The 27,143-nt window shown below is 39.3% G+C and overlaps 1 protein-coding gene across 8 annotated transcripts in view; it reads right to left on the reverse strand.

The window, feature by feature from the left end:
- CASP3 (caspase 3) overlaps positions 1-27,143 on the reverse strand; it is a 32,204-nt gene that overhangs the window by 3,757 nt on the left and 1,304 nt on the right. For 2 of the 8 annotated variants that reach the window (XR_010884415.1, XR_010884414.1), the window contains exons 2-8: positions 23,465-23,557; positions 21,967-22,091; positions 21,387-21,515; positions 19,179-19,354; positions 18,561-18,678; positions 16,160-16,203; positions 4,500-4,617 (exon numbers count right to left, since the gene is read on the reverse strand). Coding sequence is in view for 6 of the 8 variants with exons in the window: in XM_013942203.2 (XP_013797657.1) it covers positions 17,324-17,550; positions 18,561-18,678; positions 19,179-19,354; positions 21,387-21,515; positions 21,967-22,091; positions 23,465-23,538 (849 nt within the window). In the remaining 2 variants the exon portion in view is untranslated. Of the gene's footprint in view, positions 1-4,499; positions 4,618-13,862; positions 14,815-15,930; positions 16,204-16,303; positions 17,551-18,560; positions 18,679-19,178; positions 19,355-21,386; positions 21,516-21,966; positions 22,092-23,464; positions 23,558-24,826; positions 25,943-27,143 lie in introns of those variants that run through there. The other 6 variants (XM_067297961.1, XM_067297962.1, XM_067297966.1 and 3 more) reach the window with 5 other exon arrangements.

Below are 27,143 nucleotides of genomic sequence, written 5' to 3' on the forward strand. Positions count from 1 at the left end.
TCTTTCTTACCCATTCTTTAATAGAGCATTTCACCAAAATGGAAGCTTTCATGGCAGCTTTTCCAGTGAAATTGAGGTAGAATAAAAAGATAAGTGATATATCTTCTATCAGCTTGACAAAGCAGAACAAATTCTTTTCTTCTAGAAAATAATGAGGTATTAAGAGCTTTGCCTCACATCATGTGTAAACACAGGCTTTGATTTAATGAATTCAAAACTTATTTGTTATTAAAATCAGGTCATATTTCTCCTTTTTATTTGAGAGGGAGGGGCTTTCTTCTCTTTTCACTGTCTGTTTTTAAAGGATTTTTGGATAAAAAATGCCTTTTCAAGGACGCTTGTCGCAGAAGAGCTCACTGGACATATTCTCTCATCAATCATCATCTGAAGCAGATAATACTGTTCAGCCAATCCTGCCAAAATCAATGGCTTTGGAGGGGAAAAGGTTCCATGTGGTGCTAGGAAGTGTTTTCTTCCCGTCCTGAACAGAATAACAGAGGGACTGAGGGAGCCAAGTGGTCTGTAGGACCTTCCTCAGGCTCCCTTGGGTGTCACTTAGCAGGCACTAAGGGCTGCCCTGAATGGAGTCAGACAAATGCACCCACTTAGGCTGAGCACCATGCAGGTGTCTCCTGGTGTCTCACCCCTGCCTCCCTCAGCCCGCAGCCTTTGCGGGGGACAGACCATCACTGTGCCCTTACTTACTCCACAGTGCGGAAAGAAGCAATTTAAGCCTTCTTTTTGGCCCATTTATGGGCTCCCTTTGGGGATACAGGTGCCACTTTGTCATGCTTGCTCTGTGCCAGAGGAGCAAGAAGCAGGCACTATGCTGAAGCAGCTGAAGGCTTCCCAGGTGTGTAAAAAAAAAAAAAAAAGAATTTTGCACAGACAATCCCAGAAGAAACCTGGGACAGGGGTTTGGGTGGAAATAGGCAGGTTGCAGAACAGTAAGGTGAGTGGGTTTGGGTTTCTGCAGGATTTCTAGGGGGGGGAGGCCATGTTAAGGGAGAGACATATCAGTGGGATTTGGGGGCTGTGGTGAAGGAAAGGAAGGAGGGAAAGGGAGTTGGAGAGCCTCTGGGGCCTCATGGAAGGGGCTGGAGCCAGCAGCGATGCCTGTGGCAGGAGTGGGGTGGCAGGGGGCAGATGGGGGACCAGGACCAGGGGAGGCTTCAGCAGGTTGGATCTGTAATCGCTGCCCTGGGAGAAAAGGCAAGGGGTGCTGTGAAACAGCCATCTTGCAAACCCCTTCTGGGATGGCAGCAACAGAAAAAGCATAAATAAGCAAGGGTTTCTGATCAGCCGTCCCGTGCCACTGTCTTCTTCTGCTGGTGAAACAGCAATGCTCTAGGCACCCGCCTGGCCGGTCCATGCCAGCAACAGGCTCTGACACTACATTTCTGTGTGGCTACTTAAATATAGTTTGAGCCTTCCCTCTTCAGTGAGATCTCCATCTCATACTACAACATAGCCTGGATGATAGCAGAATGTGAGACAATTATAAATGTTTAGTTTAAGGCTCTTCTATCTTAAGTTGTAATGGTCACTGCAAGTTACAAATCTATTTCAAAGTCAGAGCCCTCTTTAAAACTTTGGCTATTTTGAATTTTCTAATCAGTGTTTAATTATTAACAGCAGAGTATTTTTAATATAAAGAGTCCCATCTTCTGACTGCCCGCATGTGTTTGGACTGGCCACACCAAGCTCCAGAGTGCCTCTAGATGGTCTCTGCGCACAGAACTGCCAGTCCTTTGTCACTGATTTGTCTTTCCATAGACAAGATGGCATATCCAGGCCTAAAGCAAAAGCACATGCAACTCCTGAGCTGCACTGAAATAACGAAGGCTGAGCTCATTTACTGCACCTTTGTTGCCAGCCTGTAGGGTCCAGTAAGCTCATTTTCTGAAATGTAACAGCTGGGTTTGGTGAGCTGTTTCTGGAGTGTATGACTCATCTCTCTGAAGCCCATCTCGCTACACTTCTCTTTTGACAAGTCATTTCTGTCATTCTGACCGTTGCCCCGTTCTCAGATTTGCTAAACCAGCATAACCGAGGACAGACTATTTCAGAGGCAGGATACAAGAGCAAACAGATATCAGTGTCAGAGGCCAAACAAGAATCCTTTCATGGAGCCGTAGAAGCCAACATTAATTTGAAGTCATCTGTTCCCAGAATTTGCCATCATTACTGGGGTACTCACGTGCCATACTTACTGGGAAATCACTTTGGAGAGTGCTGCTGTAATGCAGCTGGAAAGGCACTGTATATTTATAGGGGTCCCAAAACCCTGGGTAAGGGATCCCAAAACCCTGGATTAGGTTACTTTATCACTTTAAAAGAAAGAGCTTGTGGGAGGGGAGGGAGGTGGAAGACTGTTGGCTATTAATAGAAAAAATGAATAGGAGCAGTATTTTGAATGGGTTATATAATTAGTGAAATGCAATGCAGAAGTAGGGCTCCCAATGCACTTTACCTGTTGACTTACCAAGTACAGATGAGAGAGAAGCAGACAGATAAAAAACATTACAGTGCAGGGGAGTTTTAAACAGGCAGAACTAAAATGCCCAGATTTGAAAATAATCATGCGATCCATCAACCTTATTCTGTGGAAGGGCGATACTGCCGAGTGGATTAAGTGCCAGCTCAAACTCAGGGAATGTAAGTGGTCTTCCCAGCCTTAAATGCCCAACATTAGGTTTCCCCATCACTCTTCTATGTTCTATACAGCACTTCTCCAATATCACATTATATTTGTACTTGTACTTTCAGGTATCTCAGAGAAATAAACAGCAAAAACCCAGAAGTAACTACTTACCCCATTTAAAGCTAAGAGAAGGCAGTGCCAGGTTTGCTTCCTTGGCTCTGTAAGACATGGCACAGTAGCTGAGCCTATGAACTGCCCTGGACTTCAATAGTAAAGTAAGTTAGTGGGACTGTTTAGAAGAGCCCAGCTCAGATGTTTGTGGTTATTATTTGCCTATTTGCACCTTGCTTTAAATAATTAAATGTGTGGTGTCAAACCCTTCTGCTAATGAAAGAAGAAAGGAATACTCCACAGGTATGTCTGTTATTGCACTGATAAGCAACAGCCAGCCCCGAAGGAAAGTTATAGTATGCAGATATCAACAGCAAAGGCAAGGGCAGACAGCTGCCAGTTCAAGGCAGAGCTCCTCCTTTCTGAGTAAAGTGGTTTTATGGGAATGCTGAGTCACCTGTTCCATATATAAGAGAGCTGGAGGAAAAGTAATTATGTATAATTTCATTACATTTCTTTTTCTCCTGCACCACCATTTCACTTTTGGAGTGTAGCTGGCTGAAGAGTCAAGAGTTCTGTCTTTTGGAAAGCATTATAGAATTACACCTTGGGCTAGATATGTAAATGCCTGATAAGCAGGTGTTAATAGTTCCCAGTCAGCTTCAAAGAGGAAGTAGTGTATCATTTCTTGTCAAGCAAACATTTAATGCACATAACCAATGGTAAATAGTTCGTGGAATACTTGCAAATAACATTTACACAAAAGCTATTAGCAGATCTGCTAGTGTTGCTCATACAGGCTTCCCCTCTTTGTTCCAATTAAGTATTTAAAGTTTTCACCTCAAATGTAATATTCTACACGTACACCCTGCCATATTGCACTCCACCTTCTTCCAGAAATAATTTCTCATCCTTTAAAATGTGAGTAAAAGGTGTCAACTGTGCTTTTTGGAACATTATTAGAATGGCATTATTCTTTCTGCAACCTGGGGAATTTCATGAGTGAAAAGGAGTGTTTCAGGTGATCTGCACATACTTCATCTGTCCTCAATTACTATTGATAAGAAATGTACAGCCTGTTGTCCAAAGCAGTTCAATTTTTAGGACCCAGCCCTCTCAGCAGCACCATCTCCCACTTCTCAAAGGTACTGCAGGAAGCATGTCCTTAACACCTGTATTTACGACCTGTCCTCCCCCAGGGGTGCACTCAGGGGAGCTCAGTTCTCCGAGGATGCCTGACCAGGCTGGCTGACAAGGTGGACCTCCTGTGTTGGAGGCCTCCTGAGATGGCCGGTGACCATCAGGGTGTATCTCAGCCTGTCTAGGCGAGTTGCACTGCTTCTCATGCAGGCAAAAACTGGCAACCTTTCTCTTGTCTCCGCTCTGCTTCTCCCCTTGTCTCTGGGCCAAAGCCAAATGCTGTAGTGTGAAACAGTCTCAGGTGCTCAGGGGAAAGAATGAAGAGGGAAGCTCTGAGAAGGACTTTTGATTTGGCCTCGTGGCCCATTCATTCACTCACATGCAGTAAAGTACTTCAGCTTCACTTAGCTCTTTTGTCCCTTGACCTGACAGAATAGCTAAAGGAATATTAATGAAAAAGAAGATCAAGATGCACTATTTTTTTTCCCCCAAGTCATAGTCTTTGGGTTCTTGTAGTCAGAACATGAGAAAGGGAAAAGGAGAGAGGGTGCTCAAAAGTGTCCATTTTCCCAGCTTTATTAGTCGTTTCAATGAAAGATATTACCTTGCTTTACAAGTCTGGCATTGAATGGTTGGTTTTCATCTCTTACTTCCCACCAGAATGAAGCTGCTGTTGCTCATGTGCAAGGTTGCTGTTTGTTATGCTGACTTGAAGGAAATATCTAAGGGACAAAAGCCACATATTTGAAGGGGGATTAGAGTGTCCATCACCATAGGGCTCCTTTTATCCACGGACCATCTTTATTACTCTGTGTTTATATAAACAACCATGTGAACCACAGTAACACCGTAAATATGTATCTTCATCCCCATACCAGCCCCTCGCCTTTGGAAGTGTGATCTAAATCTCTTCCTCTATTTTTCAATGTTGTTTTTGCCTCACTGGTAGCAATCGCAAAGGGGAGACAGTGTGGCATCACATCCGTACGGCCCCACCAGCGCCCGCCAGCATGGGGGCATGCACGGTGAGCGCGAAGGCCAGCACGGAGATGCCTGCAAACGTCCAGGGCTGAGTTGGGCAAGGGCTGGAGGGCTCCTTGGCTCCACAGTCAGCACATAATAACTGGGGACAACTGAGTCTCAACCCGCAGCAAACCCGACCTGACACAGCTCTCTTGATTTTAGCAAGCCAAAGCCAATTAATTGTGGCTGATAATTAAGCCCCTAGACCACAGTGAGTCCTTACACACTTCCATGCATCTCAGCAGTAAATGGAGATATACAAGTACAATCTGCTCTCTCTGCTCATCAGTGCAGTCCCAGTGAGGCCAGTAACATTGCCTGCCTTATAAAACCATGTTTATTGAAAACTGTGAGCTAAATCCTCCTTGACATTTTTTTTTCTCAGAATCACACTTTAATCTTTGAGTTTCTAATCTCATTAGATCTGTTTTCCATTTTCCTATTAACATTACCAAGGGCTCTCGGTGAGCTCTGCTGTATAAATTTTGCTGTGACCATACAACTGTCCTTCATATAAGCTTCAAAGTCTTCAAGTAAAAGCAGCCTGGAAATGGGCAGCACCTGTAATAATGTTTACTTATGCCTGCAATCAGTATTTGGCGTGTTTTGCAACATTTTGCGAGGCGGCAAAACAAATGATCCTCTGTTTTAGAAAGGAGGTAAATGGTGAACTCTACTGCAGATACATTATCTCTTCCAGTTATGTAGAAATCAGGATGTTAGTCAAAACAAGAAGCTTGGGATAGAAGAAATTTGCCTCTTTAATGTTACACTACTTCAAAACAAACCCTTGAGTTGACTTCCAGAGTTCAGTGACTTTTTGCTCCAATCTTCTGCAGCACAGAAATATGTTGTTGTTCAATGCTAATACCTGCAGATATGTTCTGGCACCTGAAAAAAATGCCTGGTCCACATTAGAATCTTATTTTCCAGCTTGAGCTTGATACCACAATGGCTTTGTGGTACACAAAATGCACAATCTAGTATCATGATTCAACTGCAGGTCTGATTATAACTGATTTGGATTTCAGTTATATCAGATTAAATCCAGAGTGATACCAGTGAGTGAGATAAATCTGTCACTCCTCAGTTCTTCATACTTGTAACCTAAATGCTAGATTTCAAAAGAAAAACAGTTGGTTTCATAGGTTTATTATAAATCACGTGAAATGTAGGTTTGGTGTATTTTGTTTTAAATCATCATCTCAGACATTAAAACAATGAATCCTAGAAGGTCATATTTTCATTCCACTGTTCTGTTGCATATATGTTCCAACACCATGTTAATCTCTAGAGTACTGGAGACCTTGCATGATAAGCAGTGCAAGAATAAATCACCCATGACTGCCGTTACTGTCATCCTCTTTCTGGAGAAGCGTGCACAGGAGCAGTTTGTTTTGATAATGGTTTGTATTTTGGTTTCATTTTGTTTTTCAGTCAGCTTTCCAAAGGAAATGAGGCTTGTGGGAATGCACTATGTTTTCAATCAATTCCCCTTTTCACTTTCCCTCAACATCCCCAACAGATTTTTAATCTGCTGGCTAATTTCAGTCGCACATCAAGGAGACGCACACAGATTAGCTCCTGCACTGAGAAAGAGGTTGCAATGGAAGCCCAACTTAGGCTGTGGACACCGGCAAGTTTAGCCAGAAGGTGGGCAGGACTTCAGAGTGCAGAGAAAGCTCTGATCAGAGCTTACCCTTATTACGCATGGCATAAAAGGAACATAAACAGGAAGCATAAAGCCACAGGAAATTAGACTTCAGAAGTTTCCTTGTTCATAGAAGCATTATTTTTAATAATTTAAGTGCTATGTTTTATGTCAGTAAAGAGTATCTGATTTCTCACTCTGCAGAGAGCTTGGAAACAAAAAACAGTCTCTTTGGTTTCTGGTCTGTTTTATCTTTTGATTTCCACAATGTTACAACTTGGTAACATTGAGTTGTAAATATTCACATCAGGGAATCTTGAAACTCAGCCACAGAAGCACGACCCCAAATAGATTTTTTGAAGAATGGCTGCATGGGAATAATCTATTGATTAAAAAATTCTTTTTAGAAGTTGGCATCTATGAAATTTGTTGTTGTGACTTCTGTTGTGAATGCACTTAGCTGTCAGTAGAAAGACATACTTCACTTACCCTCTATACACTTCAGTCATCAGAACAAGGCTGATAACTATTACTTTGTTTTGAAGTAAGGTAGAGAAAAACGTGCATTTTCTAGCATTTCTCAGAGTGTTCATTTTAATCTTTCATAACTTTTTTTGCTGCTTCTTTCAGCAAAATTCTATCATCCGTGAATTACACAGATGAGCAACCTCCTCACAAATCCTCCAGCTTTCAGCAGTGAATAAGCAAGGCTCTGTGCTTATCTTCTCCTCCTGTCCTTATACACCTTATCTCAGGATTCCTTCATCCACAGACAAATTTGACTGCATCCCATAATGCTGCTAACTCACAGATCCACTGTCAATTCCAGATGTAACTCTTCTGTCAAACTACAGACAGGTGGTCTCTCCAGTAATTCCTCTTGTCAGCAAAAACTTGATGTTGCTAAAATATTCTCCCTCATCTCTTCTTCCTGCCGCTTCCTTTCTTTATCACTATGGGTCATGCTCCATCCTGTCACTCAGGCCCATAACCTGAGAGTGATCTTTGACTTGGGCCTCTATGTCCTCACAGGCAGGACACAGAAAGAAACCTCAGGCTTTTAGGTTCATCCTCAGTAGTATCTGTCTGTCTGTAAACTGTCAGGAAACCAGCTTAGCTGAAATTCAGCCTCTGTCTAAACGAAGGACCAACCAGCTCGGGACACAGGCAGAGCTTGCCTGTACTTAACTACAAAATATCCTATAATCTGGCCTTTCCAGTGCATCCACACAACTAAAGCTCTTGCTCAAGAGCTCCACATCTTGGGTCACTGCCAATGCTTTTCTCAGGCTTTCTGCAGATGATTTTTCCCCACAGACAGCTTCCTGAAGGTAGCTGTACCGAGTGGTTTCCTAGCCCTTTATGTCACCCCATTCCTTCTGCATCTCTCTGCTGCTCCACTGTTCTCTTCCAAACATAGTTTTCTAATACAGTCTACTTCTCTTTGCTTTCAAGGCCTTTCTTGGTCCCCCTCACTCGTGCTGTGAAGCAATGTTTGCCCCATTGCCAAACAAGCACTCTTCCACTTTTTTCCCAGCTGTAACTCACATTTGAAAGATGCTCTATAGAAGTATCTGCAAGGCTCCTGTCTCCTTTCTGATTTCTCCTTAAAACTGTTCATCATGATAACTGCAGAAAACCACGCAGCAGTTTGACACCACTGTCTCTTCTACTGCTCAGCACCATCTCATTTCCATTTCCTTCCCCGATGGATCCACCTGTCATTTCGTATCTATGCCTAGTTTGTGAGATATTTGAGGCTGTTAAGTGTGATGACTTGGGGCTTTCCTGGAGCTGTGAGCTTACCTCTGCTCCCAGGGGCAGCACAGGTCCTGCCCAAAGCTGGCAGCTGGTACAACCAGCATCCATAGGTGCCTTTTGCGTCGTGGATCCACAGTGTTGCTGGCAGCTCTGAGTCTCCACCTGGACCAGGAACTGCCACCCTCTGCCCTGCTGAGTCACCCCACTCTCACACTTCCCCTCTCCTCATTTGCCCTTCTCATCCTCCCAAAATCCATCACATGCTGCCATTTGAACGCAAATTAGTACTGATGGCTTACCTGGAGGTTTTTACTTCTGCTGTTCAGGGCATTTCCCTGGTTTGGGATTTTCCTCTTTTAGTCTTTTTCCCTGTAGGGTGTTTTCGTATTTTAGCTCCAAACTGTCTGTTCACCCCATGCCCAATCTGCAATCCCCACCCTGAGCACTTCCAGTGACTGTCCTTCCCCCCCCCCCTTAATTTTCTCTGCTCTCTGGCCCCTTCCCCCATGTCCTTCATCCCCCAGTTTTGTAAGCCAGGCTGCTTCCTCCTTCTTCCCCTCACTGGTAGCATTTTCTGAGCATTTTTTTAACCACTTCCCTTTTTTACACTTAACATGTAGCCATAGATTAATGGTCATACAGCATCCTGGGCACACACTGGAGTAACCCTCTACTTCCAGCTGGCTGCCACAACACATTTTAATCTCATCAGCAACTGCACAAGCTATTTATAATCAGCTCTCTGATTACATTCCTAAGGTCAACATCCAACTTGAAAGACTCAGAGTGGCTGATATGCTGCTGTAAAGTCTCCTCTCCCCAGAAAGCTTTCCAGAGCTGTTGTAAGATATTTAAATGTACCAGTGTTACGTGCCAGCTCTCTCTCAGACCTCTCACCCCCTGTTGCCCCTGGTGCTTCCCCAGCTCTCCCTGCTACCTCCTATTCATCCCTCCACCTTGAAGCCCCTCTTCTTTTGTGGCAGTGGGAGCACCACCAGCCATCAGTGGGGCTCAGGCCCATTTGCATTCACTGGCTGCCCCTTTCAGACAGGCACCCATGGCACATGCATCCTTCCCTACCTTAAACACTCGCACAAAGCTGCTTGTGGCAATGACATCTTAAAACTTTGACTTCTGAGTTACAGCACTGTACGGTTATGCCACACCTCTTCCCCAGGAGGATTGCAGAGCGCCTTGGAAAGGTACTGAGCCAAAACCTCCCTCCAGTTACCTTGGTACAAACCCATTAGGCTCAAGGACTGAGACTCTGAGTTACTCTCTTAGGAGCCTCTAAGGCACTTCACTGTAGATTTACAAATTTTGGGCATAACCTCTTCCACCTTGATTTCTATCTCAAGTGGCAGTAACAATACCTACTTAAATCAATAGTGGGAAGTGTGGCAAAATTGCATCTCACTTGGCAGCCATATGCTGGAGCAAGGGGTACCTTAGAAAAAAGCTGATTAAAAAAATACCTGGGTTGACATGCTCAAGCAGGTCAAAACTGCGTTACAAACTGCACACCATATAAACCAAGAAGGCCTCTTCAGCTCACTTCATCTCTTGCCCAACCAGCCATGCCTTGCCAGCACCTCAGAGCAGGGCCATACTACTCTCTGTAGCCCTTGCAGCACACAAGTGAGGCGTAGCAGCACACATGGTAACTCTCCCGTTGCTGCTGTCCCTCCCTTATCTTTGTGGGAAGGCAAACTGGGCCCTACTGCAGTCGCTTTAGCAAACAACATGGCATTTCTGCAGCAGACAGGTGAGTCTTCCCTGCCTTCCACCAGAGATCCAGGCAGCTCCAGGTGGCTACACTGTCTTTTTTAAAAAGAAAAAAAAAAACAACAGATTTCAGCATGACCCAAAACCCCATTGTTTTTCAACAAGATTTAGGATCCAGGCCCTCAAAGATATGTCAGCTACAGTGAGCAACAATTACATGCTGGGTGCAGAAAAGACACCCTGGACACCCAAGTCCACCATCATCCTACTTTCCACACATCTTAGGAGCCACTTTTATCATAATAGTGCCGTATAATATTACCCTATGCTGGACAAGAAAAGATGAACTCTCAGGTGAACCTATGTCTGCATTAAATGTCAGGCTTGAAGGTTGGAGAGGCTGTACCTCACTTGCAGTTACTTACTGCCTTCCTGAGGTCTTACTATTAATAAAAGGCAGGTCGAACAGAGAAGGCCACACACTCAGAGTCACCAATCTTACCTGCAGTCTGGCCAATGGGACTGTGAGAACCATGATGTTTTTGAAAGGATATAACCCATGTGCGGTGAGTAAGGAACAGCCTTGTGGGTGCATGTCCAGGCTCAGGACTTTGCACAGCAGGACCACATTCAGCTGACCCATGAAGCTTACAGCTTCCACTGAGACAAGGCAGGACAGCAGAGGACGAAGAACCAGCAGGGGAAGAAGAAACACAGAAGAGCTAAGAGGCTCTGCAGGGGAACTGTTTTACCTAGATAAGACAAATGCTAACAAGGCAGGGTTACATCCTCCCGTTAACTGGCCTTTTTGCATTGTATCATGCAGAAGAGGTGTGGACTGTGTGTTTGAAGAAGCTGTTTTCAGCTGAATGGGATAAAGGGGAACCCAAAAATGTTCTCATTTTAACACCAGAAGTTGACAGGGACAAAAAGAGGAAACTGTGTCTGTTAAGAAGGATCCAAAAAAAGAAATTCTCATGTAAGGTAGCTGTCAAGGTTTAGTTAGTATTAATTATGTTTTTGTATAGAAGCTGCGAGCTGCAGAGCACTAGTCATTTCCACTGCTCTCTGTAACGGTATTGTAGTTAAATAAATGGAACCAATATTTTCTCAATGATTGTGAGGCTAATGTAGTACTCTTCATCTATATATACCTCTTTGCATCAGACCATCTCAAACTGCCGATTAGTATTACTATAGCTTTATGCACATGCAGACAAACCTGTTATCTGGTCCTTCTTTAGAGGTAATAAGACAACTTTGAATGGCCTTCTTTTTGTACACAATTTGAAGCTGGGAAGGCCAATTAGATCATCTAGTTCAGCCTTCTATATGATCCATGCTATTGAATTCACTAGCTAGCCTATATGAAGCTCATCACGTTAGGAAAGACAGAAACATTTTGGTCTTGTGTGCTGCAGACAGAGGCAGAGCCCCATCACTCATCCAGATAAGCTCTCTGAATTTTGGGGGCAGCAGTGGTGAACTACTGAATCTGATTCCAAATCTTACATGCAAACACTAAACACAACCTTTTGGAAAATGACTGCAGCACATCTTGCTTTCTGCTTGAGTTTCCTGAGCTGCTTTAATAAAGTGACTGTCTTCACAAATAACATCTTGGTCACTAGCAAGAAAAAAAGGTGTATTTTGTTTGTTTGGAAAAGTTAGATCTTAATTTTTGTTTAATGATTATCCAGGAAAATGCCAACTACACAGTTAGCTCTTTAAGACTCACAGACACAAAATTTGAGGACTTACAATACTAATTCTTATGAGAAACCTGTTTTCAGTAATCACCACCCATGATACAGGCAAAGCAAGCTATCACACTGACCTGCTGTTTAAATAACATCACCACAGGTATGGCAGAAATTTTGGTTTTGTTTTAAACATTATAGGACTACCTGTACATTGGTGGTCTAGTGGGGCTCTGCAGTAGGAGTTGCTCCAAATTTAAGTCTAGGTCTAGAATAGCAGAGAGAACCCTTTTTGCCTCAAAATGAACTGTTTCAGTTTTGCTTTGATATGTAATGAGACAGGCATAGGGGAGATTTTCTTGGAAATCAATAATGTGATGTTATGTATTTTGGGATGCAAGTCCCAGAATGTAATAAACACTCAAGCTGACAGACGGGGGGGGGGGAACACTTAGATGTGTGAAAGGGTTGCTTCATTCAGGAGTTTTTTTTTTTTTTAATTATCAAAGACTGATGCATTAATGTTATTTTGGAGATTATTGTGCTATCTACAGTGACACCGTGTGGTGATGAAGCAGTAGTTTATCTCTGACCCTGTTATCTCTAAAAAACAGAGAAGTTTTGCTATGACCATTCCACTGCCTGTATTCATTAACAGGAGAAAATATACAACTGAAAGTTAGTTTTTCCTACTAATAAATATCATTCCATATAGGATATGACTGCAGAAAAGTCAGATGCTGTTACTGTTACTATCCATACTGTTAATATTTCTAAAAGTGATTTCATGTGCATACTGCCCGGCTTTAGCAGAAAATAATGTAAAATTGTAGTTAAAAATATAAATTGCATATAAAGCTATATTTGCAACTGAAGAAATTAACAGTGTATGTGTCCAGATGAAGCCAATTATTATATTTGGGGTCTTGAATGATTTGGCTAGAGAAAGCAACAGTTGACCTGACCTAGTATTTGTGCTAGGGCTGCTCTGATCAAGCAGTTGGATGAGATGACCTCTACAGGTCCCCTTCTAGTCAACCTTTCTGTGACTCTGTGAGCAGTTACTAACCAGGGACATGGAATCAGTTTTGTGCTCATCAGACTCCCAGCCTTACTAGAAAGCTAATGATCCTGCCAGTAACACCAAATTCACTGGAATCAGACACACCTACAAGAGACACAAAGGTGCACAGCCATATCTGTAACTGATGTTTAGGAAATAATGACCATTTTAAGTTTATGAGAATGTTTACAAACATATCAGGCTAAAGCCAGTGCTACTTGTGCCATTATGCTCTTACTTACACCTTGTTGGTACAACTGAGTTATACAGATACAACAAAATTCTACAGATATGACTGGGAACAGAACGTGGCTCCCAAAGATTAATCTAAATCATCTTAGTAGCTGAGCCTGAAACCAAAACAGAATTTCTAGGTAGATTCAAATCTAATTCTTATGAGAAACAGTGTATTTTGTTGAAATTTGGGTAGTATTTGTTTTCACTTTGTGCCTGTTGGTTGTTGCTTTGTCCGGCATTAGCTGAAGGTTCAGAGATTTGTCTTCTTCAAAGCAAGCCAAGGTTTTTCAGGCAATGACTTGGCAAGTGTGCATATACATGAGTGTGTATGTACACAAGAGAAATGGAGATAAGATGCTAGAGAAAATTACCCCTAATGTACAGTAGTCTTTTTAGTGTTAATTTAAAGTTTCAGGGGAGTGCATATATATATACACACACACACATATCCAACAGGAATGCATTATATACTTACAAGGACCAAGTAATTTGTTAACCATTGTATATTTTGAGCAAGTTGCATGGGTTCTCTTTTATATCGAACAGATTACCAAAAATGCAAATTCTGTTCTCTTGGCAGCTCAAAGACAGCTTCCATGGGACTTACCGGCATCAATATTTGACTTGCCCCCCCCCTTTTTTTTTTTTAATAAAATCAAATTTGAAATATGCACTCTCAAAGGTTTTTGTGGGAAGAGGGCAGACTGACTGCATCAAATTTAAAGATTTGTGTAGCCAGAAGGGAACACTCAACCTAGTATAAAATGAGCAGCATGCACTACCTACCCTTGTCTCAACCTAGGTCTATTTTCTTCATTCTTCCATTGCTTAGTATCAAACATGTTTGAAGAACAACATTAAGTAAGCCTCATTTCTCAGTTTTGCTAGTATAAGCAGACAACCTTACTAAGAACAGTTGGGTCTCTCGTATGCCATCTTTGTTAACTTCATCATCGATTTATGAAAAGTTTGTGGTTCTGATGGCTTTTCAAATCTAAAATTTTCAAAACTAAGGTCTTTTCTGACATGATTTACATTGATGATTCAGTTAACTGTGAATACCTGTATCTTTAGTTTAGAACACTAGCTCATATTTAGCCTGGAAACGGCGATGAAGTCTGGCATGAAGGCCTTCTCCAGGAAAGTGGGCTATTTTACCTTCAGTACGCACTCTCTAAGAAACTGCCAGCTTCCCCAAATCCTTTATTAGTAAATTTGCTTAATTTGTTACTTTTCAGGGTTTTTTTGAGATCTGTTGTTAACTGGTGCTCTCACTTCTTTTTGTTCTGGAAGCTGTGAACTTACATTTTTGTCAGGACCAGTATATAGTTAGTAAGAATGAATATATGCTGTACTTGCAGAATGTGTGCAAGAATGTTTGTGCATAGTACTGGACAGCTACAGCCTATAGAATCTCTGAAGAAAAATGGTCTTGTGCAGGTTCAGCTAGTCCAATCATCAATACTAAATTATTGAGATATGAAAAGTAGCTGGAGCAGATAGTTGATCTTGCACAACAGCAATGCCACTGGTAAGACTGAGAAAGTATGACACTGCTGGTAAGCCTAAGAAAGAGCAATGGTGTTGGAGGTCAAAAGACGGTAAGAGAAAGACTACAGACTATATAATCCGTAAAAAGAGAGGCATTTGTGGATATTCTTTGTGTGAACATCCAAGGAACATCCTGTCCAGGCACTGGACAGAAGCCTAGGTCCAAACCCAAATGATGTGGCTAGCCACCAAGCAGCAGCGTGGATACCTGAAAGTAAACAGCAGACACAAAGAGACAACGTGTGAAGAGTGTATGTTTTTGTGCTTGCAAGTACTTGTTACTGTTTAATAAATATAGCCAACTTCTAAGGATGCGAGGTTTATGTATTTTTGGACACTTTAAATTCTCATTGCTGCTAACCATGGCTCAAGAAGTTAATATGTGGAGGCTGAGAGTTTGACTTGTTTCATTTATAGCACATTTCAGTGGAATTTGTATTTCTTTTAATATAATGAAGTGAGCCTATATTAACTGTGGTACAACATTCACAGCATCTCTTGGGGCTTTTTTTCTTGGAGGAGGAGGGCTGTCAGCTAAACCAAAAGCAGTCTAAAAGCTCTATTCTCGTTAATTGTGTTAAAGGTAGATGAAGGTGCTGGACATTCAATTTACTATTAATCACCTATTGTAGGGTATGAGCACAAAACTGCTGAGTAAAATTAGAAACAATCTTGACTTAAATCTTTGTCCTTCTTAAAGGGGAGGAAGGGAATTGTATTCAAACTTCAAAGATGCCAATATTTCAAGAGACTGCAATTCTTGCAAAAATGGGACTAAAGAGCAAAAAGAAGGACCAAGGTCAGAGCCTTTTAAATCCAAGGTAAAAATCATACCCAGTGACAGGACTTTTTCAAAGAAGAATAACTAAAAATTCAAAGAATCTTCATACTCCCAATTACTTTGAAGTAGATTAACAGAAGCACTGTCAGTCTTTTACAACATAACTGTGTAGCTGCTTGTTTTGATTCACAACCTACATGAGGAAATCCACATATGGGCTTTTGTAAGTGTTATTTTTAGGTATGCTTAACAGGGACCTGTTTAGTTTTTCAATAGAAATGTGGATCATAATTCTATCACTTAAAATAGAATAGACCTGTCTCACACTTCTATGAGAGAGAGATGAGGCTTCTCCTTTATCCAGCAGTCACCAGAGTACTCATCCAAGATGCTTAGAATTGCCTCCTTTGCATAACTTTTGAACCTGCATTTGCCATGTCTCAATTGCTACTCTTATTACCTGGCTATAAGGTATACAAATCATTAAAGAAGCCTCTCCAACTTTTCACGTAAAGCAGATGGTGAAGAAAAGGGAAAGCAGTATTTTGAAGAAGAGTGATGTAATTAAAGTGAAAATTAATTTGCAAAAGCTATCAGATCTTAAACAAATAATACATATAGAAACACATTATACAATTTAGGTAACAATATTTACGTTAAAAAAAAAATCCATATGCCTCTGGAAGTGAGCATCAATTTGCTAACCTTATTTGTGCTATAAAATTTCAAGAGTTTTAAGCCTTGTTTGCAAGCACCCTATATAGTCACTTACCATTCTGACTTGTCTTTTTCTGTTCACCGAAAGACTGTTACAAGCTGAAACATAAATATAAGTGTTTTACAATTTTGTAAAAGCCTATTCCATGTCTTTAACATTAGTCCCAGGTGAAGTGTGTCACAAAATTCGGAGTCAAAATTAAAAGATTTAAATTTACTGTTTGTTAATACACTTTAGCTAAAGTCTCATAAAAGACATGAGTAATTGTCCCATTTGATATTTAACAAAGTAAATCAAATTTCTCCAATACCACAAATTTAGGTTTTCACACAGATTAAAAGAGGTGTGTACCTAACACAAAACAGATCCTAAAAGACCTCTAATTTATGGCCAGAAAAAGGAAAGCAGATTATTCAGAATGCAGTCTTTTTGCACTGAATTTTGAGGCCCAAATTATTCCCAAACAGTATTAAGCATCCTCTCCTAAACAGCTGCAAAAAAAAGGCATTTTGGAAGACTGGTCCCTAAGTTACTCAAAGTCAATACAAAATTTCTTTTGAAATAGATACTGTGTTGATAAAATTGTTTTACCTGATACCTCATAGAAAAAAATGCAAAATAATCAGGACAAAATTGTCTTCACTCTAAGTATGCTACCTAACTGTATGTAGAAAATGAAACTGTCACTTTTCCACAGTTTATAATCTAAGTTATAAAAAAAAGCTTAGGTTAGTTTATAACCTAAACTTTAAAAACATGAGTTTTCTTAAGAAGAAATGTGCGATGACACTACTATCATATTACCATCATTACTGAGTACATACCATATTCCTTTATCTTTTTCCTATTGCAAAGATACGAAACCAAACTATTTACAAAAACTGTTTCTTTTCTCTGCCCCTTCAGCAAAGTGAAATGTAGCACCAATTGGAACTGATACATGATTTTACCTCTCTTCAGTTTTCTCTTCCTAATTTTTGCAGGTACTCCAAGCATTACTTTCAAATTTGCCTGTGCTTCAGCTACTCCAGTTTGCATTTCTGACACAGCCAGCTATACTTCTAATAATGGACACATCTAACTTTGAGATAGCTCATCTATGCTACACACAGTAGTGAACAGTAATTCCAATTTAGAAGTGGTATTCCATACTAACATTGTGTATAAGTTACAGATAAAAAACATAAATTGAAAAAAATCACAAAGTGCAATTTTTTTTTAGCAAGGGAAGTAAAACTCTTTGGTGAGCATAGAAACAATGCATGGAATCTGTTTCTTTGCATTAAAATCCTGCCGAGTTGAGGAGGATTCATATTCTGCCACTGTGCGATTTACTCGAGTTAAAATCTGCATGAGTTCAAGTTTCCTTGCATGTTCCCTCAGCATTCTACATAGTGACTGAATAAACCAGGAGCCTTCAGCTGCATTTCTCCAGGAGTAATAGCCTATGAAAGAGAGACGTATTAAATCGATCAGATGTAGCATCTTCCGACACAAGACAGGATAGGAATTAGAGGAACAATGCATTGTTTCCAATAGCAATTAGGGTTTGGTTTTTTTTTTCATTTATTTTAAAAACATATCCAGAAACCACTAACCCAAAGTTTAGATTTGATGACCTCTTCAAATTCTAACAGAAAAGACTTTTCTAATCCTCACGTCTTTTCTAATTCAAGAAAACTAAGTAGATGAAGAATCAAAGGAAGGAAAAATATGTCTCGCTGCAACAGTCTTAGCCATTAGTCATTCACCATTTCATTATGGATCCATATAAAAGGAGAGATGATAGTACAGACAGAGCCAATATACAAAATGGATTTCAGTGTCACTATCTTCAGGCTTACATGCATGAATTAAAGACTGGAGCCCATTTCTGCTGATTGAAAATTTAATGGGCATAGCAAGGGCTCTCCCACTACTAATTTTGCTTAACGGTGCAATGAAGATATAGGTGTCACCCAAATAAAATGCTGGTATTTATCACCAGTTCTGTATGTACAATTTTAGATATCTGATTGTCCTGTTCTCTCAAAAGCAGCCTACTAATACTACCTTTTGTTTCTTGCCATAAATTATTTGCACAACCCAGATTAATACAGATTGACGTTATAGCTAAACTCAGGTATGTGACTACAGATGAACATTTGAGGTTTTGCTAGTGAGAAAGACTTTTTTAATATTATATATATATATTTTATATTATCTCTATATATAATATAGAGATATTTGGTAGAAACCGAGAGTAGCAACTATCTCAAAAAGAAATCAAATCAGGGAAAAAAAAAGACTGAGGAATGAAAACTCATATTTCCCTGAAAGAGAACAAATGAAGTAATCAGCCACTAAAGAGTCCTCAATGATCAGAGACAACTGCAAATTGTCATTTACAGTATCAGTACCAGCTGATATCTATAAATAATTTCAGCAACAAACATTTTCTTTGCAAGTCTCTCACCTGGAGCAGTAGAATATGCATATAGGAAGTCTGCTTCTACAGGTATTTTTTGACACATTGGTTCATCTGATCCACTGTCTGTCTCAATACCAGAATCGAATTCTGTCCCTCTACAAGCCTATTTGGTAAGAAGAATGGAAAACAAAAACAAGTGAGAAATAAAGGCAGCAATAGTCATTAGAATACCGATTTTTTCAGTTTTAAAGTTGATTATTTCCCAATTAAAAACCTACAAAAATAATAAGAATTCATACATACATTTTCATTAGTTAGACTGAGAAGTAACTAGCATTTATTTAAATTAACTACCCAGTTTGATTAAAATAGTTATTAATTCAAAGGTATATTCAGAAACTCATTAAAATATTGGCTAGTGTTTAGAAAGATTTTGCAGTACCTTAATTCTATGGATTAAGTAGCCTGAGCTATTGCAAATACTGCCTAAGCAGGCCAGACTGTGCCACTTCTAGTCCTGAAGAGAATCTTATTCTGAAACTAATTCCATTTGAATCAAGTTTAGGAAAAATTAACTATTGGTTTTGCATCGATAATTAATGGGAAACATGAATTTTTGAAGTATTCAGATGATTTGAAGATCATTGTCCAGTTGTACATCACCTGAATGAAGAAGAGTTTGGGTTTTCCTGCCAAACTCCTGCACCTGTCACCTCTGAAAAGGCTTGTTAGTGCTTTCAATTCAAGAGGACCATCTGTACCATAGATGAGTCCTTCTTCACCATGGCTTAGCAATACACAAACGAAACTGCTTCGCTTGCTGTGATCTTCTTCAGAAGCTTGAAAGAAAAGAGAGTTATCTTAACTTCTTGCATTCCCCCAAAATCTCCAAACATTTGATACTCCCAATGTGACAGAACTCCTTGATTTCATAACAACTATTCCCAAATTTGGAAATCCAGAATCAGTTTTCACTTCTGAGTAAAAGGAGCCAGCCTACTTTACTTCAGCAGGTTGGACACAGAAATCCCCAAATTAAAGGCCAACCCTACCCATTGTAACATGGCCACAGAACTAGGCCACAAACATTGTAAGGAGACAAAGTCGGTTGGCTGTAATGATTTTGCACAGCGTCTCAAAGTCCGAATGGTACTCCTTGCTCTCACAACCATGATCAACAGTCTCCAGATGTGGGAACGGACCAACAGGGAGTTCTGCACTTTGGGAAAGGATAGGAAAGTCCTACCTTTCTTTTTAGTGTGAGAGATGTTTCAACTGCTTGGATTACATGGGAACTGAATGTAGCATGAATGCGGTTACTGCTGCAGGGACCTAAGTATTAACATTACCTCTCTCTCTCACCCTGCAGCAAGGTGTAACAAGATTTTTCATGACTCTGGGTTTTCTGCCTAAAGACCCCTAAGCTTTGGGTTTTTTTCCTTTTAATCTGGGGTGCGCAAAGAGCATAGAACAGATGCTCTATGGCCTCTTTTGTTGCCTAGGCTTGTGGGGACTGTACTTGAGGACTGAGATGTTTCTTTTCAATATACAAAGAGAAACACACAAGGCATTCGATCTAAAAGAAGGGATCCAAAAGGAATTCTGAGTGGGAACCTTAAGATGTAAAAGTTTCTAGAAGAAACAGGTAACATTTCTGAAAGCTGAAGTCTTTTGTTTTAAGAGCTATCCAAAATACTGAATTTCTATTTTGGAAACACTGAACTATTTTGATTTTCCTCAAGTGAGGCACATGCAGGCATTTCTATAATCCATGGACAAACACTGCATCCAGAAAAGTCAGGAAACAGCACAAACAGCTTCCGCAAGTCCTTTAAGGGACAGAAGTAAGCAGATTTACCTGTCTGTTTTTTGTGAATCTCTAGTTAGGCTGCAGTTTGCAGTTACATCGTCCATTTGGAAGCTTTATACCACAAGCAAGACTGGATTCAGGGAATGTCACTTCCTACTTTCAGCTACTCTCAACAGACAGGCTGCAACTATACTGTGCCCAGGAGAGCATTCTCTGACATAAATATTAACTGGCAATAAGAACCTGCCTTTATGTTAGTAAATACTAAAAAATAAATAAAATAATAATAATAAAATAAAAAACAACAAACACACTGCATGAAAACTGGCTATTGGGAATAGTCCCTGGAACACTTTTACCACTCAGCTTTGCCCACAAACAGTCTGGGAGAGTGCTAGTCGGCATGTGCCACAATCACATCCGAGAATGTTCCAACAATTAACTAGAACAGACTAGGTGTTCCAAGGCAACAGATTATCTCCAGGTACCATTAAATTTACTGGTCTAGGTGCCCAAACAAAGCAAGACTAACCCAAACAGTAGTATAAAGCTGTCACTTGAAAGAAGGGTGTTTTTTTCCCCCACAAGTCAAACAAAACAAAGGTTATTTTATTTCTCTCCAAGAGTAATTCAGGCCCTGCACTTGCTGTTCTGGTCACTTAATCAGAATACCTCTTGGGCCACACCACTAAGCACAGAATGCAGAAACCCCTCTCTACCCAATTAGACAAGTTTCTTTCTAACTCGCAGAGCTTCAGTGGTCCAAGGGTCAAAAAAGTCAGTCAGCGTATATTCAAGTTTCAGCCTTTTTTTTTTCCAGCCGTCTTTAAAGATGACTGTTTCCTCAGTATCCTTTTCCAAGTGGCACAAAAGATAGACAGACAATGATGAATAAATACAGAAACTACGATGTACATATGATCCTTAGCAACAAACCACTGGGAGTTATTTAGGTGTGAAAAATCATGGAAGACAAACATGGAAGAGAAGATCTGCAGGCAAGCAGTGTATTTAGAAATAATGGTGCATTTAATACACATACTGATCGTCTTATTACTTACTGTTTTTCAGTAATTTAAAGATGTCCCTACATGAAAGATCATTGTTAAGCTTGATTTTATATCCCAATTTCACAAAAACTTCTCTGACACTTGCAGCATCTGCATCTGTACCTGAACGAGGTAACATTCCTATACATAAAAGAAATGTATTATTTTGATATGATATAGACAGCATAGTCTGTCCGAGGCAAATGCTTTCTTACTTATATCTGTATCAGCCTGGAATATTATGCACACCATACCCCTCTCTCTGTACCTATTTTGGAGATTTATTACTTATTTGTATATCTACCTATCTAAATAAACAGAGAGAAAAGGATTTCATTTACAAACTATAAATTATGACTAAAAGGTAAGACAGAATTGCACTGTAGATCAGTTTTTCTCCCCATTACTACTATACCCTAACACATGCCCTCTATGCATATTTGGAAAAACACACTGAAATAAATTACACTTATTTAAACAGCTTAATTTTAGACTACTGTCAAAATTAGACTGTGTATTTAATTTTGAAGAATAATGTGCACAACTAATTTATCTAAACTAAAGAAAACACTTAAAAATTTGAATGAGATACCAGTCTCTCGGTGGAAGTTCTTGTTGTTTATTATTACACATTCTCCCATCTCTGGATAGTCCATTCTGTAACTGTAGTCTGGCAGCATTCCAGAGTCCATGGACTTGCTAACAGGCAGGCTCTTTCTGTATAGAAAGGAAAAAAGGTTATTTCAACAAAACCAATGAAAATGATGAGGTTTGCTACTTGTTCCGTAGAAACTATGTCTATGAAATCAGTGGATAGATCTGATCTAAGACTAATGGAGCACTGCGCTGGCACAGAGGCACTGAAATAACCAATAAGACTGCTTTGTATAGTAATGCTCCCAAACGTATGTTTCAAGTTCTGTAAGATGTACACATATGCAAATAAGAAACAACTTCACAGAAAGGCATTTGTATTTGTAGTAATCTTCTGTGCAACCTGTAACAAACTTAAATTTTAAAGAATTGAGGAAGAATTGTGTTTGAAATGATAATGCCTCTGCACAGGGGAATATAAATATTAATCTAAGGAAACCAGTGATTATACCAACAAGAAGTCAGGTCTTTTACTATTATCTTTTGATAGCCATGTACTTGGAGGCAAGATTAGGTGTAAGAATGTAAATCTACAGCTGAATTTTAACCAAAAGCCATGTTACCACTGAGTTTTCACAGGTGAACGTTCAAAAGCTAGGAAATGACAAAAACTCTATATGCAGCTGTAATTCTGCCTCCATGTGCATACTAGCTACAACAGCACTCATGATTTTAAGGCTCCTTTAAATTTTACCCGGTCAATACATGCTGAAGTTGGTATGGCTTTTCTCACTTTAAGCACCTGGTAAGTGGCTACGAGATTGGGACCCACAGTATCATATTACACTCTATAATTAAAAAAAAAAGTTTGTAATGCCCTTAAATCGGTTTTTCATTAAAATAATAAAGAAAATTATTTCAGAAACAAAACAACTTCCCAGGGAGGGTATAATTTGATGACAGAGGTATGCCAGTCTACCAACTAGTGGTCACCAGAAAGAACAGTCCTGCTCTTCCTCCCTTTCGCAGCTGAAGGCTGCCCTGCCCCTAGTGCTTTGGCACATCTAACATTACATTAGTGATTCTGCACATCTAACTCTACAGTAGGTCAGTTTAAGCAGCTGAACTGGCTGCCATGGATTCAGGTGAGCTCCAGTAGCAGCTCAAGGAAGGGTGTGCACATTTAGCCCAAGATGAGAAAGAGATTTCTCTTTTCAAGAGGAATTAATGACTTGATAATTCCGTTAAGGCTGATCTAACTTCACCTTAAGTGTTTTGCTTTTCAATACCTTGTATGTACATACGCCCAATTTTATCAGAGATTGTATACAGTCAAAGCCAGTAAACTAACTTTAATTGTTGTTTATGCTTATTATAATTTACCACAACTGGAAATTATTTTTAAACATTTCTCCTATGACTCTCACCTTCCGCAGTAGTACAAGGTTTCTCAAGACATTGCACTCAAGACTTAAACCTGAAAATACTTCACTTACCCTTTGGAACCAGGAAAAGATTTTGCATCTGCCAGATCTTCCCCCAACTGTCGTCCATCTCTTACATCTGTCATTGTGGCTCTTAATTATCCACTTAAAAACATAAGTAAATAGAAATGTAAGACAGTTCACTTTCATACATATTGCTTAATTTTTGTTAGGTTTCCTTAACTATAGAGAAAATATGAATAGAGACATTCACACAGAGTAACTTTAGCCTAGGAATATGAGTATTGGTAGACAAAGTTAGCATTTCTGAGTAATCCCTAGGTAACTTATATTGGAAAGAAGAAATCGAATATTTTTCTAAATTATTGTATTTTAAAGTGTAATAACTCTGAAAAAAAAAATCTGCAAACCGCTGGTAGCAAATGATTGAAAATGCCTACAAAAAAGCAGGATGAGAGACACAAAGAAACTGACAGCAATCTTTAAAATATTATAATCTCCATACATGCATTAATAGCTTTCTTAAAATTATGAACAGTGTCATACTTGGCTCTTTCCATCTCAATGAGATGGAAATTCTCTTCTCAGAGAAACTGAGATCCAAAAACAAGCAATGTAAATTATATGATGTGTGCAAAGATTAACATACAAGATTAGATACTAAGGCAAAGAATTTTGTGAAATAAGTCATTTTTCTGCATGCCATTTCACAAAAAACATCACTGCATCCAATTGCAACTGGGGTAGATGGAAATAAATGCAGTAAAAATAACATAGAAACCCAACATCATAACTGTAAATAGTTGATGGAACAAACGCTACACTGTGGGCTGCTGTTGACTTTTGATCAGAACATGGGCAGGGAAACGATGAATGATACCAAAGCAGAAACCAATTTAAAAACAATAACCCTCCCTCTCAGTTACTCTGTCTATACTCAGGGAACACATTCCTACAAGTTATCTTTAACTCAGCATTCAGAAAAGGATTAAGCATTACATAAAGTTAAATCATCAGGTAGGACAAAGTAGTAAATGTTTAGACCAAGAAACTAAGCAGTACAAGGCAAGAATTTTAAAGAAACTTGCTTAGAGGGCAGATTTATGATTAAAAAGAGATATATAAATAGCCAGAACAAGTAGTAAGATTTGTTGGACTGACAAGATGGAGGTTCTTATTTAAATCTATGCGAGGCTGGCAACTATATTTGCCACCTTACACAGTCATATTATTGTCTGTTAATTTCATACTTATACTCTAGCTTGCAACCACACATTTTCCATGACAATAATTACTAATGCATCAGAAGCACCAATCGGAGTATATATAACCTTCTCTCTTTCCTCATTTCTTAAGGACAAGCTTATTTATATTTTAGTGGAGTCAAAAGATGTTCAAGGTTGCTCTGAATACCGTTCTCTGTATCTTGGAGCGCTGATGCAATTAAGAAATCCTCTTGCTCACAAAATGATTCCAGACCTGTGAACTATATCATATAAATTAGCAGCACACAGGAGATTCCCTGAAAACCAAATTACAAAAGTATCAAATAAACGTGACACCTTATATTTTAGAAATTTACTTTAAAGACAATAGCATAGGGCAGGAACTAGGTCTATGGTGTTGAACATAGATCACGCCATCACTATGATCTGGATTCATTCTTCCTAACTTGGAAGTTTAATTCCTTATAAGTTCCCTATGTAAAAAAAAAAGACAAGCACTTAAAAAGGGTAAGTCAAGTACCTGAGATCTGAATCACTCTTCAGAGACACCTCTTTCTCTTGATTTGACTCTAGAAAATCTGGAGTAACCGTATTCTTGCCTGTGGTACTGCAGTCATCCAGCCCTATGCCATACCATCGGGCAAGGAGTGCTAGTGACAACTAGTGCCTCTTGAGTGACAACCTCCTTGACTTTGTTGCAACCTTAATTTACAACTGCTGTCCTTGATCCCAAGCCACAGAAACAATGAAAGTTGCAGAAGTGGGTAGCAGAGACTAGAGTTATAACGAATTATAATACTTTGTTTTCAAAAAACACAAAACATCATAAAAATATTTTTTACTAAGGCCTTTGCAAGCCCCGTTTCAATTGCTTAATGAATTGTTAGAGCTTACTGCATTCTATTATTGCATCTTGAGTGGAACTTGTCTAAGTATCTGTATAGAAGCTGGAGAGATACTGAAGGAAAAACTCGGTATAATGCCCACTCGCTCAATATTTGAACATTAGGTATTTACAAATACATCTGCTTCATCTTCAGAATAGAATCTGTAATTTAAAATCCATGGACTTTTGAGCACCTTAAAGCACCAATTCACCTATACTTCTTTAAAGAACAAAAGACATCCACAAAGAGGTATCTGTCTTGTTGCTGGGCTCTCAAATGCATGCTTTATCAGCAATACTTTTTCTGCCTTACAGCACTAATGTCAGAGTAGCAGCAATGCTCTCAGAAGACAACACTGATTTTAACTGAGTACTAAGAATTACCTCATCTTAGTTTAGATAATGCAATGAGTTCATACTCCGTCAAGCAGAATACCCATTTCCCTGTAGAGGATGATCTCATGCTAGTAGGGATGGTGGGGGTGGGGAAATCTTCCAGGAAAATATGTTAACAATTTAATTAAAATTGTTATTCTGCTCCTTGATATCCTTTTCTCTGAAAGCTTAGGTGAAAAGAGCTTTCAACTATAAGGAAACTTAAAGATCAGGTAGCTGAAATGAAGAATAGCATTTTTAATCCAGCAGAATATTTTCTGTAAGTTTTAGGAAGCTTATTTTGATAGCTTTTTTTTAAACGCTATTTTATTTGGAAATTTATAATATTTAAAAACCCTGTGAGGCAGTGATAGAAGAGGTAAATAAAGAAAATCTTACAATGATCTTTGGAAGTATTAAGCAGTAAAGAATAAGCTGGTTGAAAGAGGTCCAAAATTTAGAGCTGTCAGCAAGCTCTGAGAAATGACCAGACTAATAGTTTATCTGCATAGCAATAAAACCAAAAATATATTTTGCCCTACATAAATACAGTTGTTCTAATTCTTTTATTTTGACAGGATAATGATAAATAAAACAATGTATTTACTCCATTCCAGCCTCTTATTCCACCTGGACCCAATGAAATTAAATTCACATCATCATTTATCACTATTGTCATATAAGAACCATCAAATTTTTATTTAAAGTAATATTTGTCCAAATTGTGAACCATACAAGATACGTTAATGATATAGTGATAAAAGTAATACCAAAGCTTCTCAGACAGGAAAGGAAGCAAATAACTCATCTCTAGTTACAACCATACCCTGAAATATGCAAACCACAGCAGACAAGAGAACACATGTTCAGTATAGGCCAGCTGCTACAAAACAATGATCATAGCAGTACTAAAATACATGTGCAAAACAGAATCTAGTATCATAAAACATGTCTATAAAGATTGCAAAAGGGCACAGTTTTCCATCTCACATGCTGGCAAAATAAAACGTCAAGCATTCAAGGCAGCTTTTTTTTAATGTACACGGATAAGGTACATTGTGATACCAATGCAGACATGCAAAATGAATAATTTTACATTATATAATGTATATGGATAATTAGATAATTAAGAGCAGAAGGAAAACTATATGATGACTATATGAAAAAACAAAAAGCATTTGAAAAATATAATGATATTTTCTGTGCGGCATTACACCAATATTAAATACTGCTTCCACTGATG

Source organism: Apteryx mantelli, chromosome 5, assembly GCF_036417845.1.
Source record: "Apteryx mantelli isolate bAptMan1 chromosome 5, bAptMan1.hap1, whole genome shotgun sequence".
NCBI lineage: Eukaryota > Metazoa > Chordata > Aves > Apterygiformes > Apterygidae > Apteryx > Apteryx mantelli.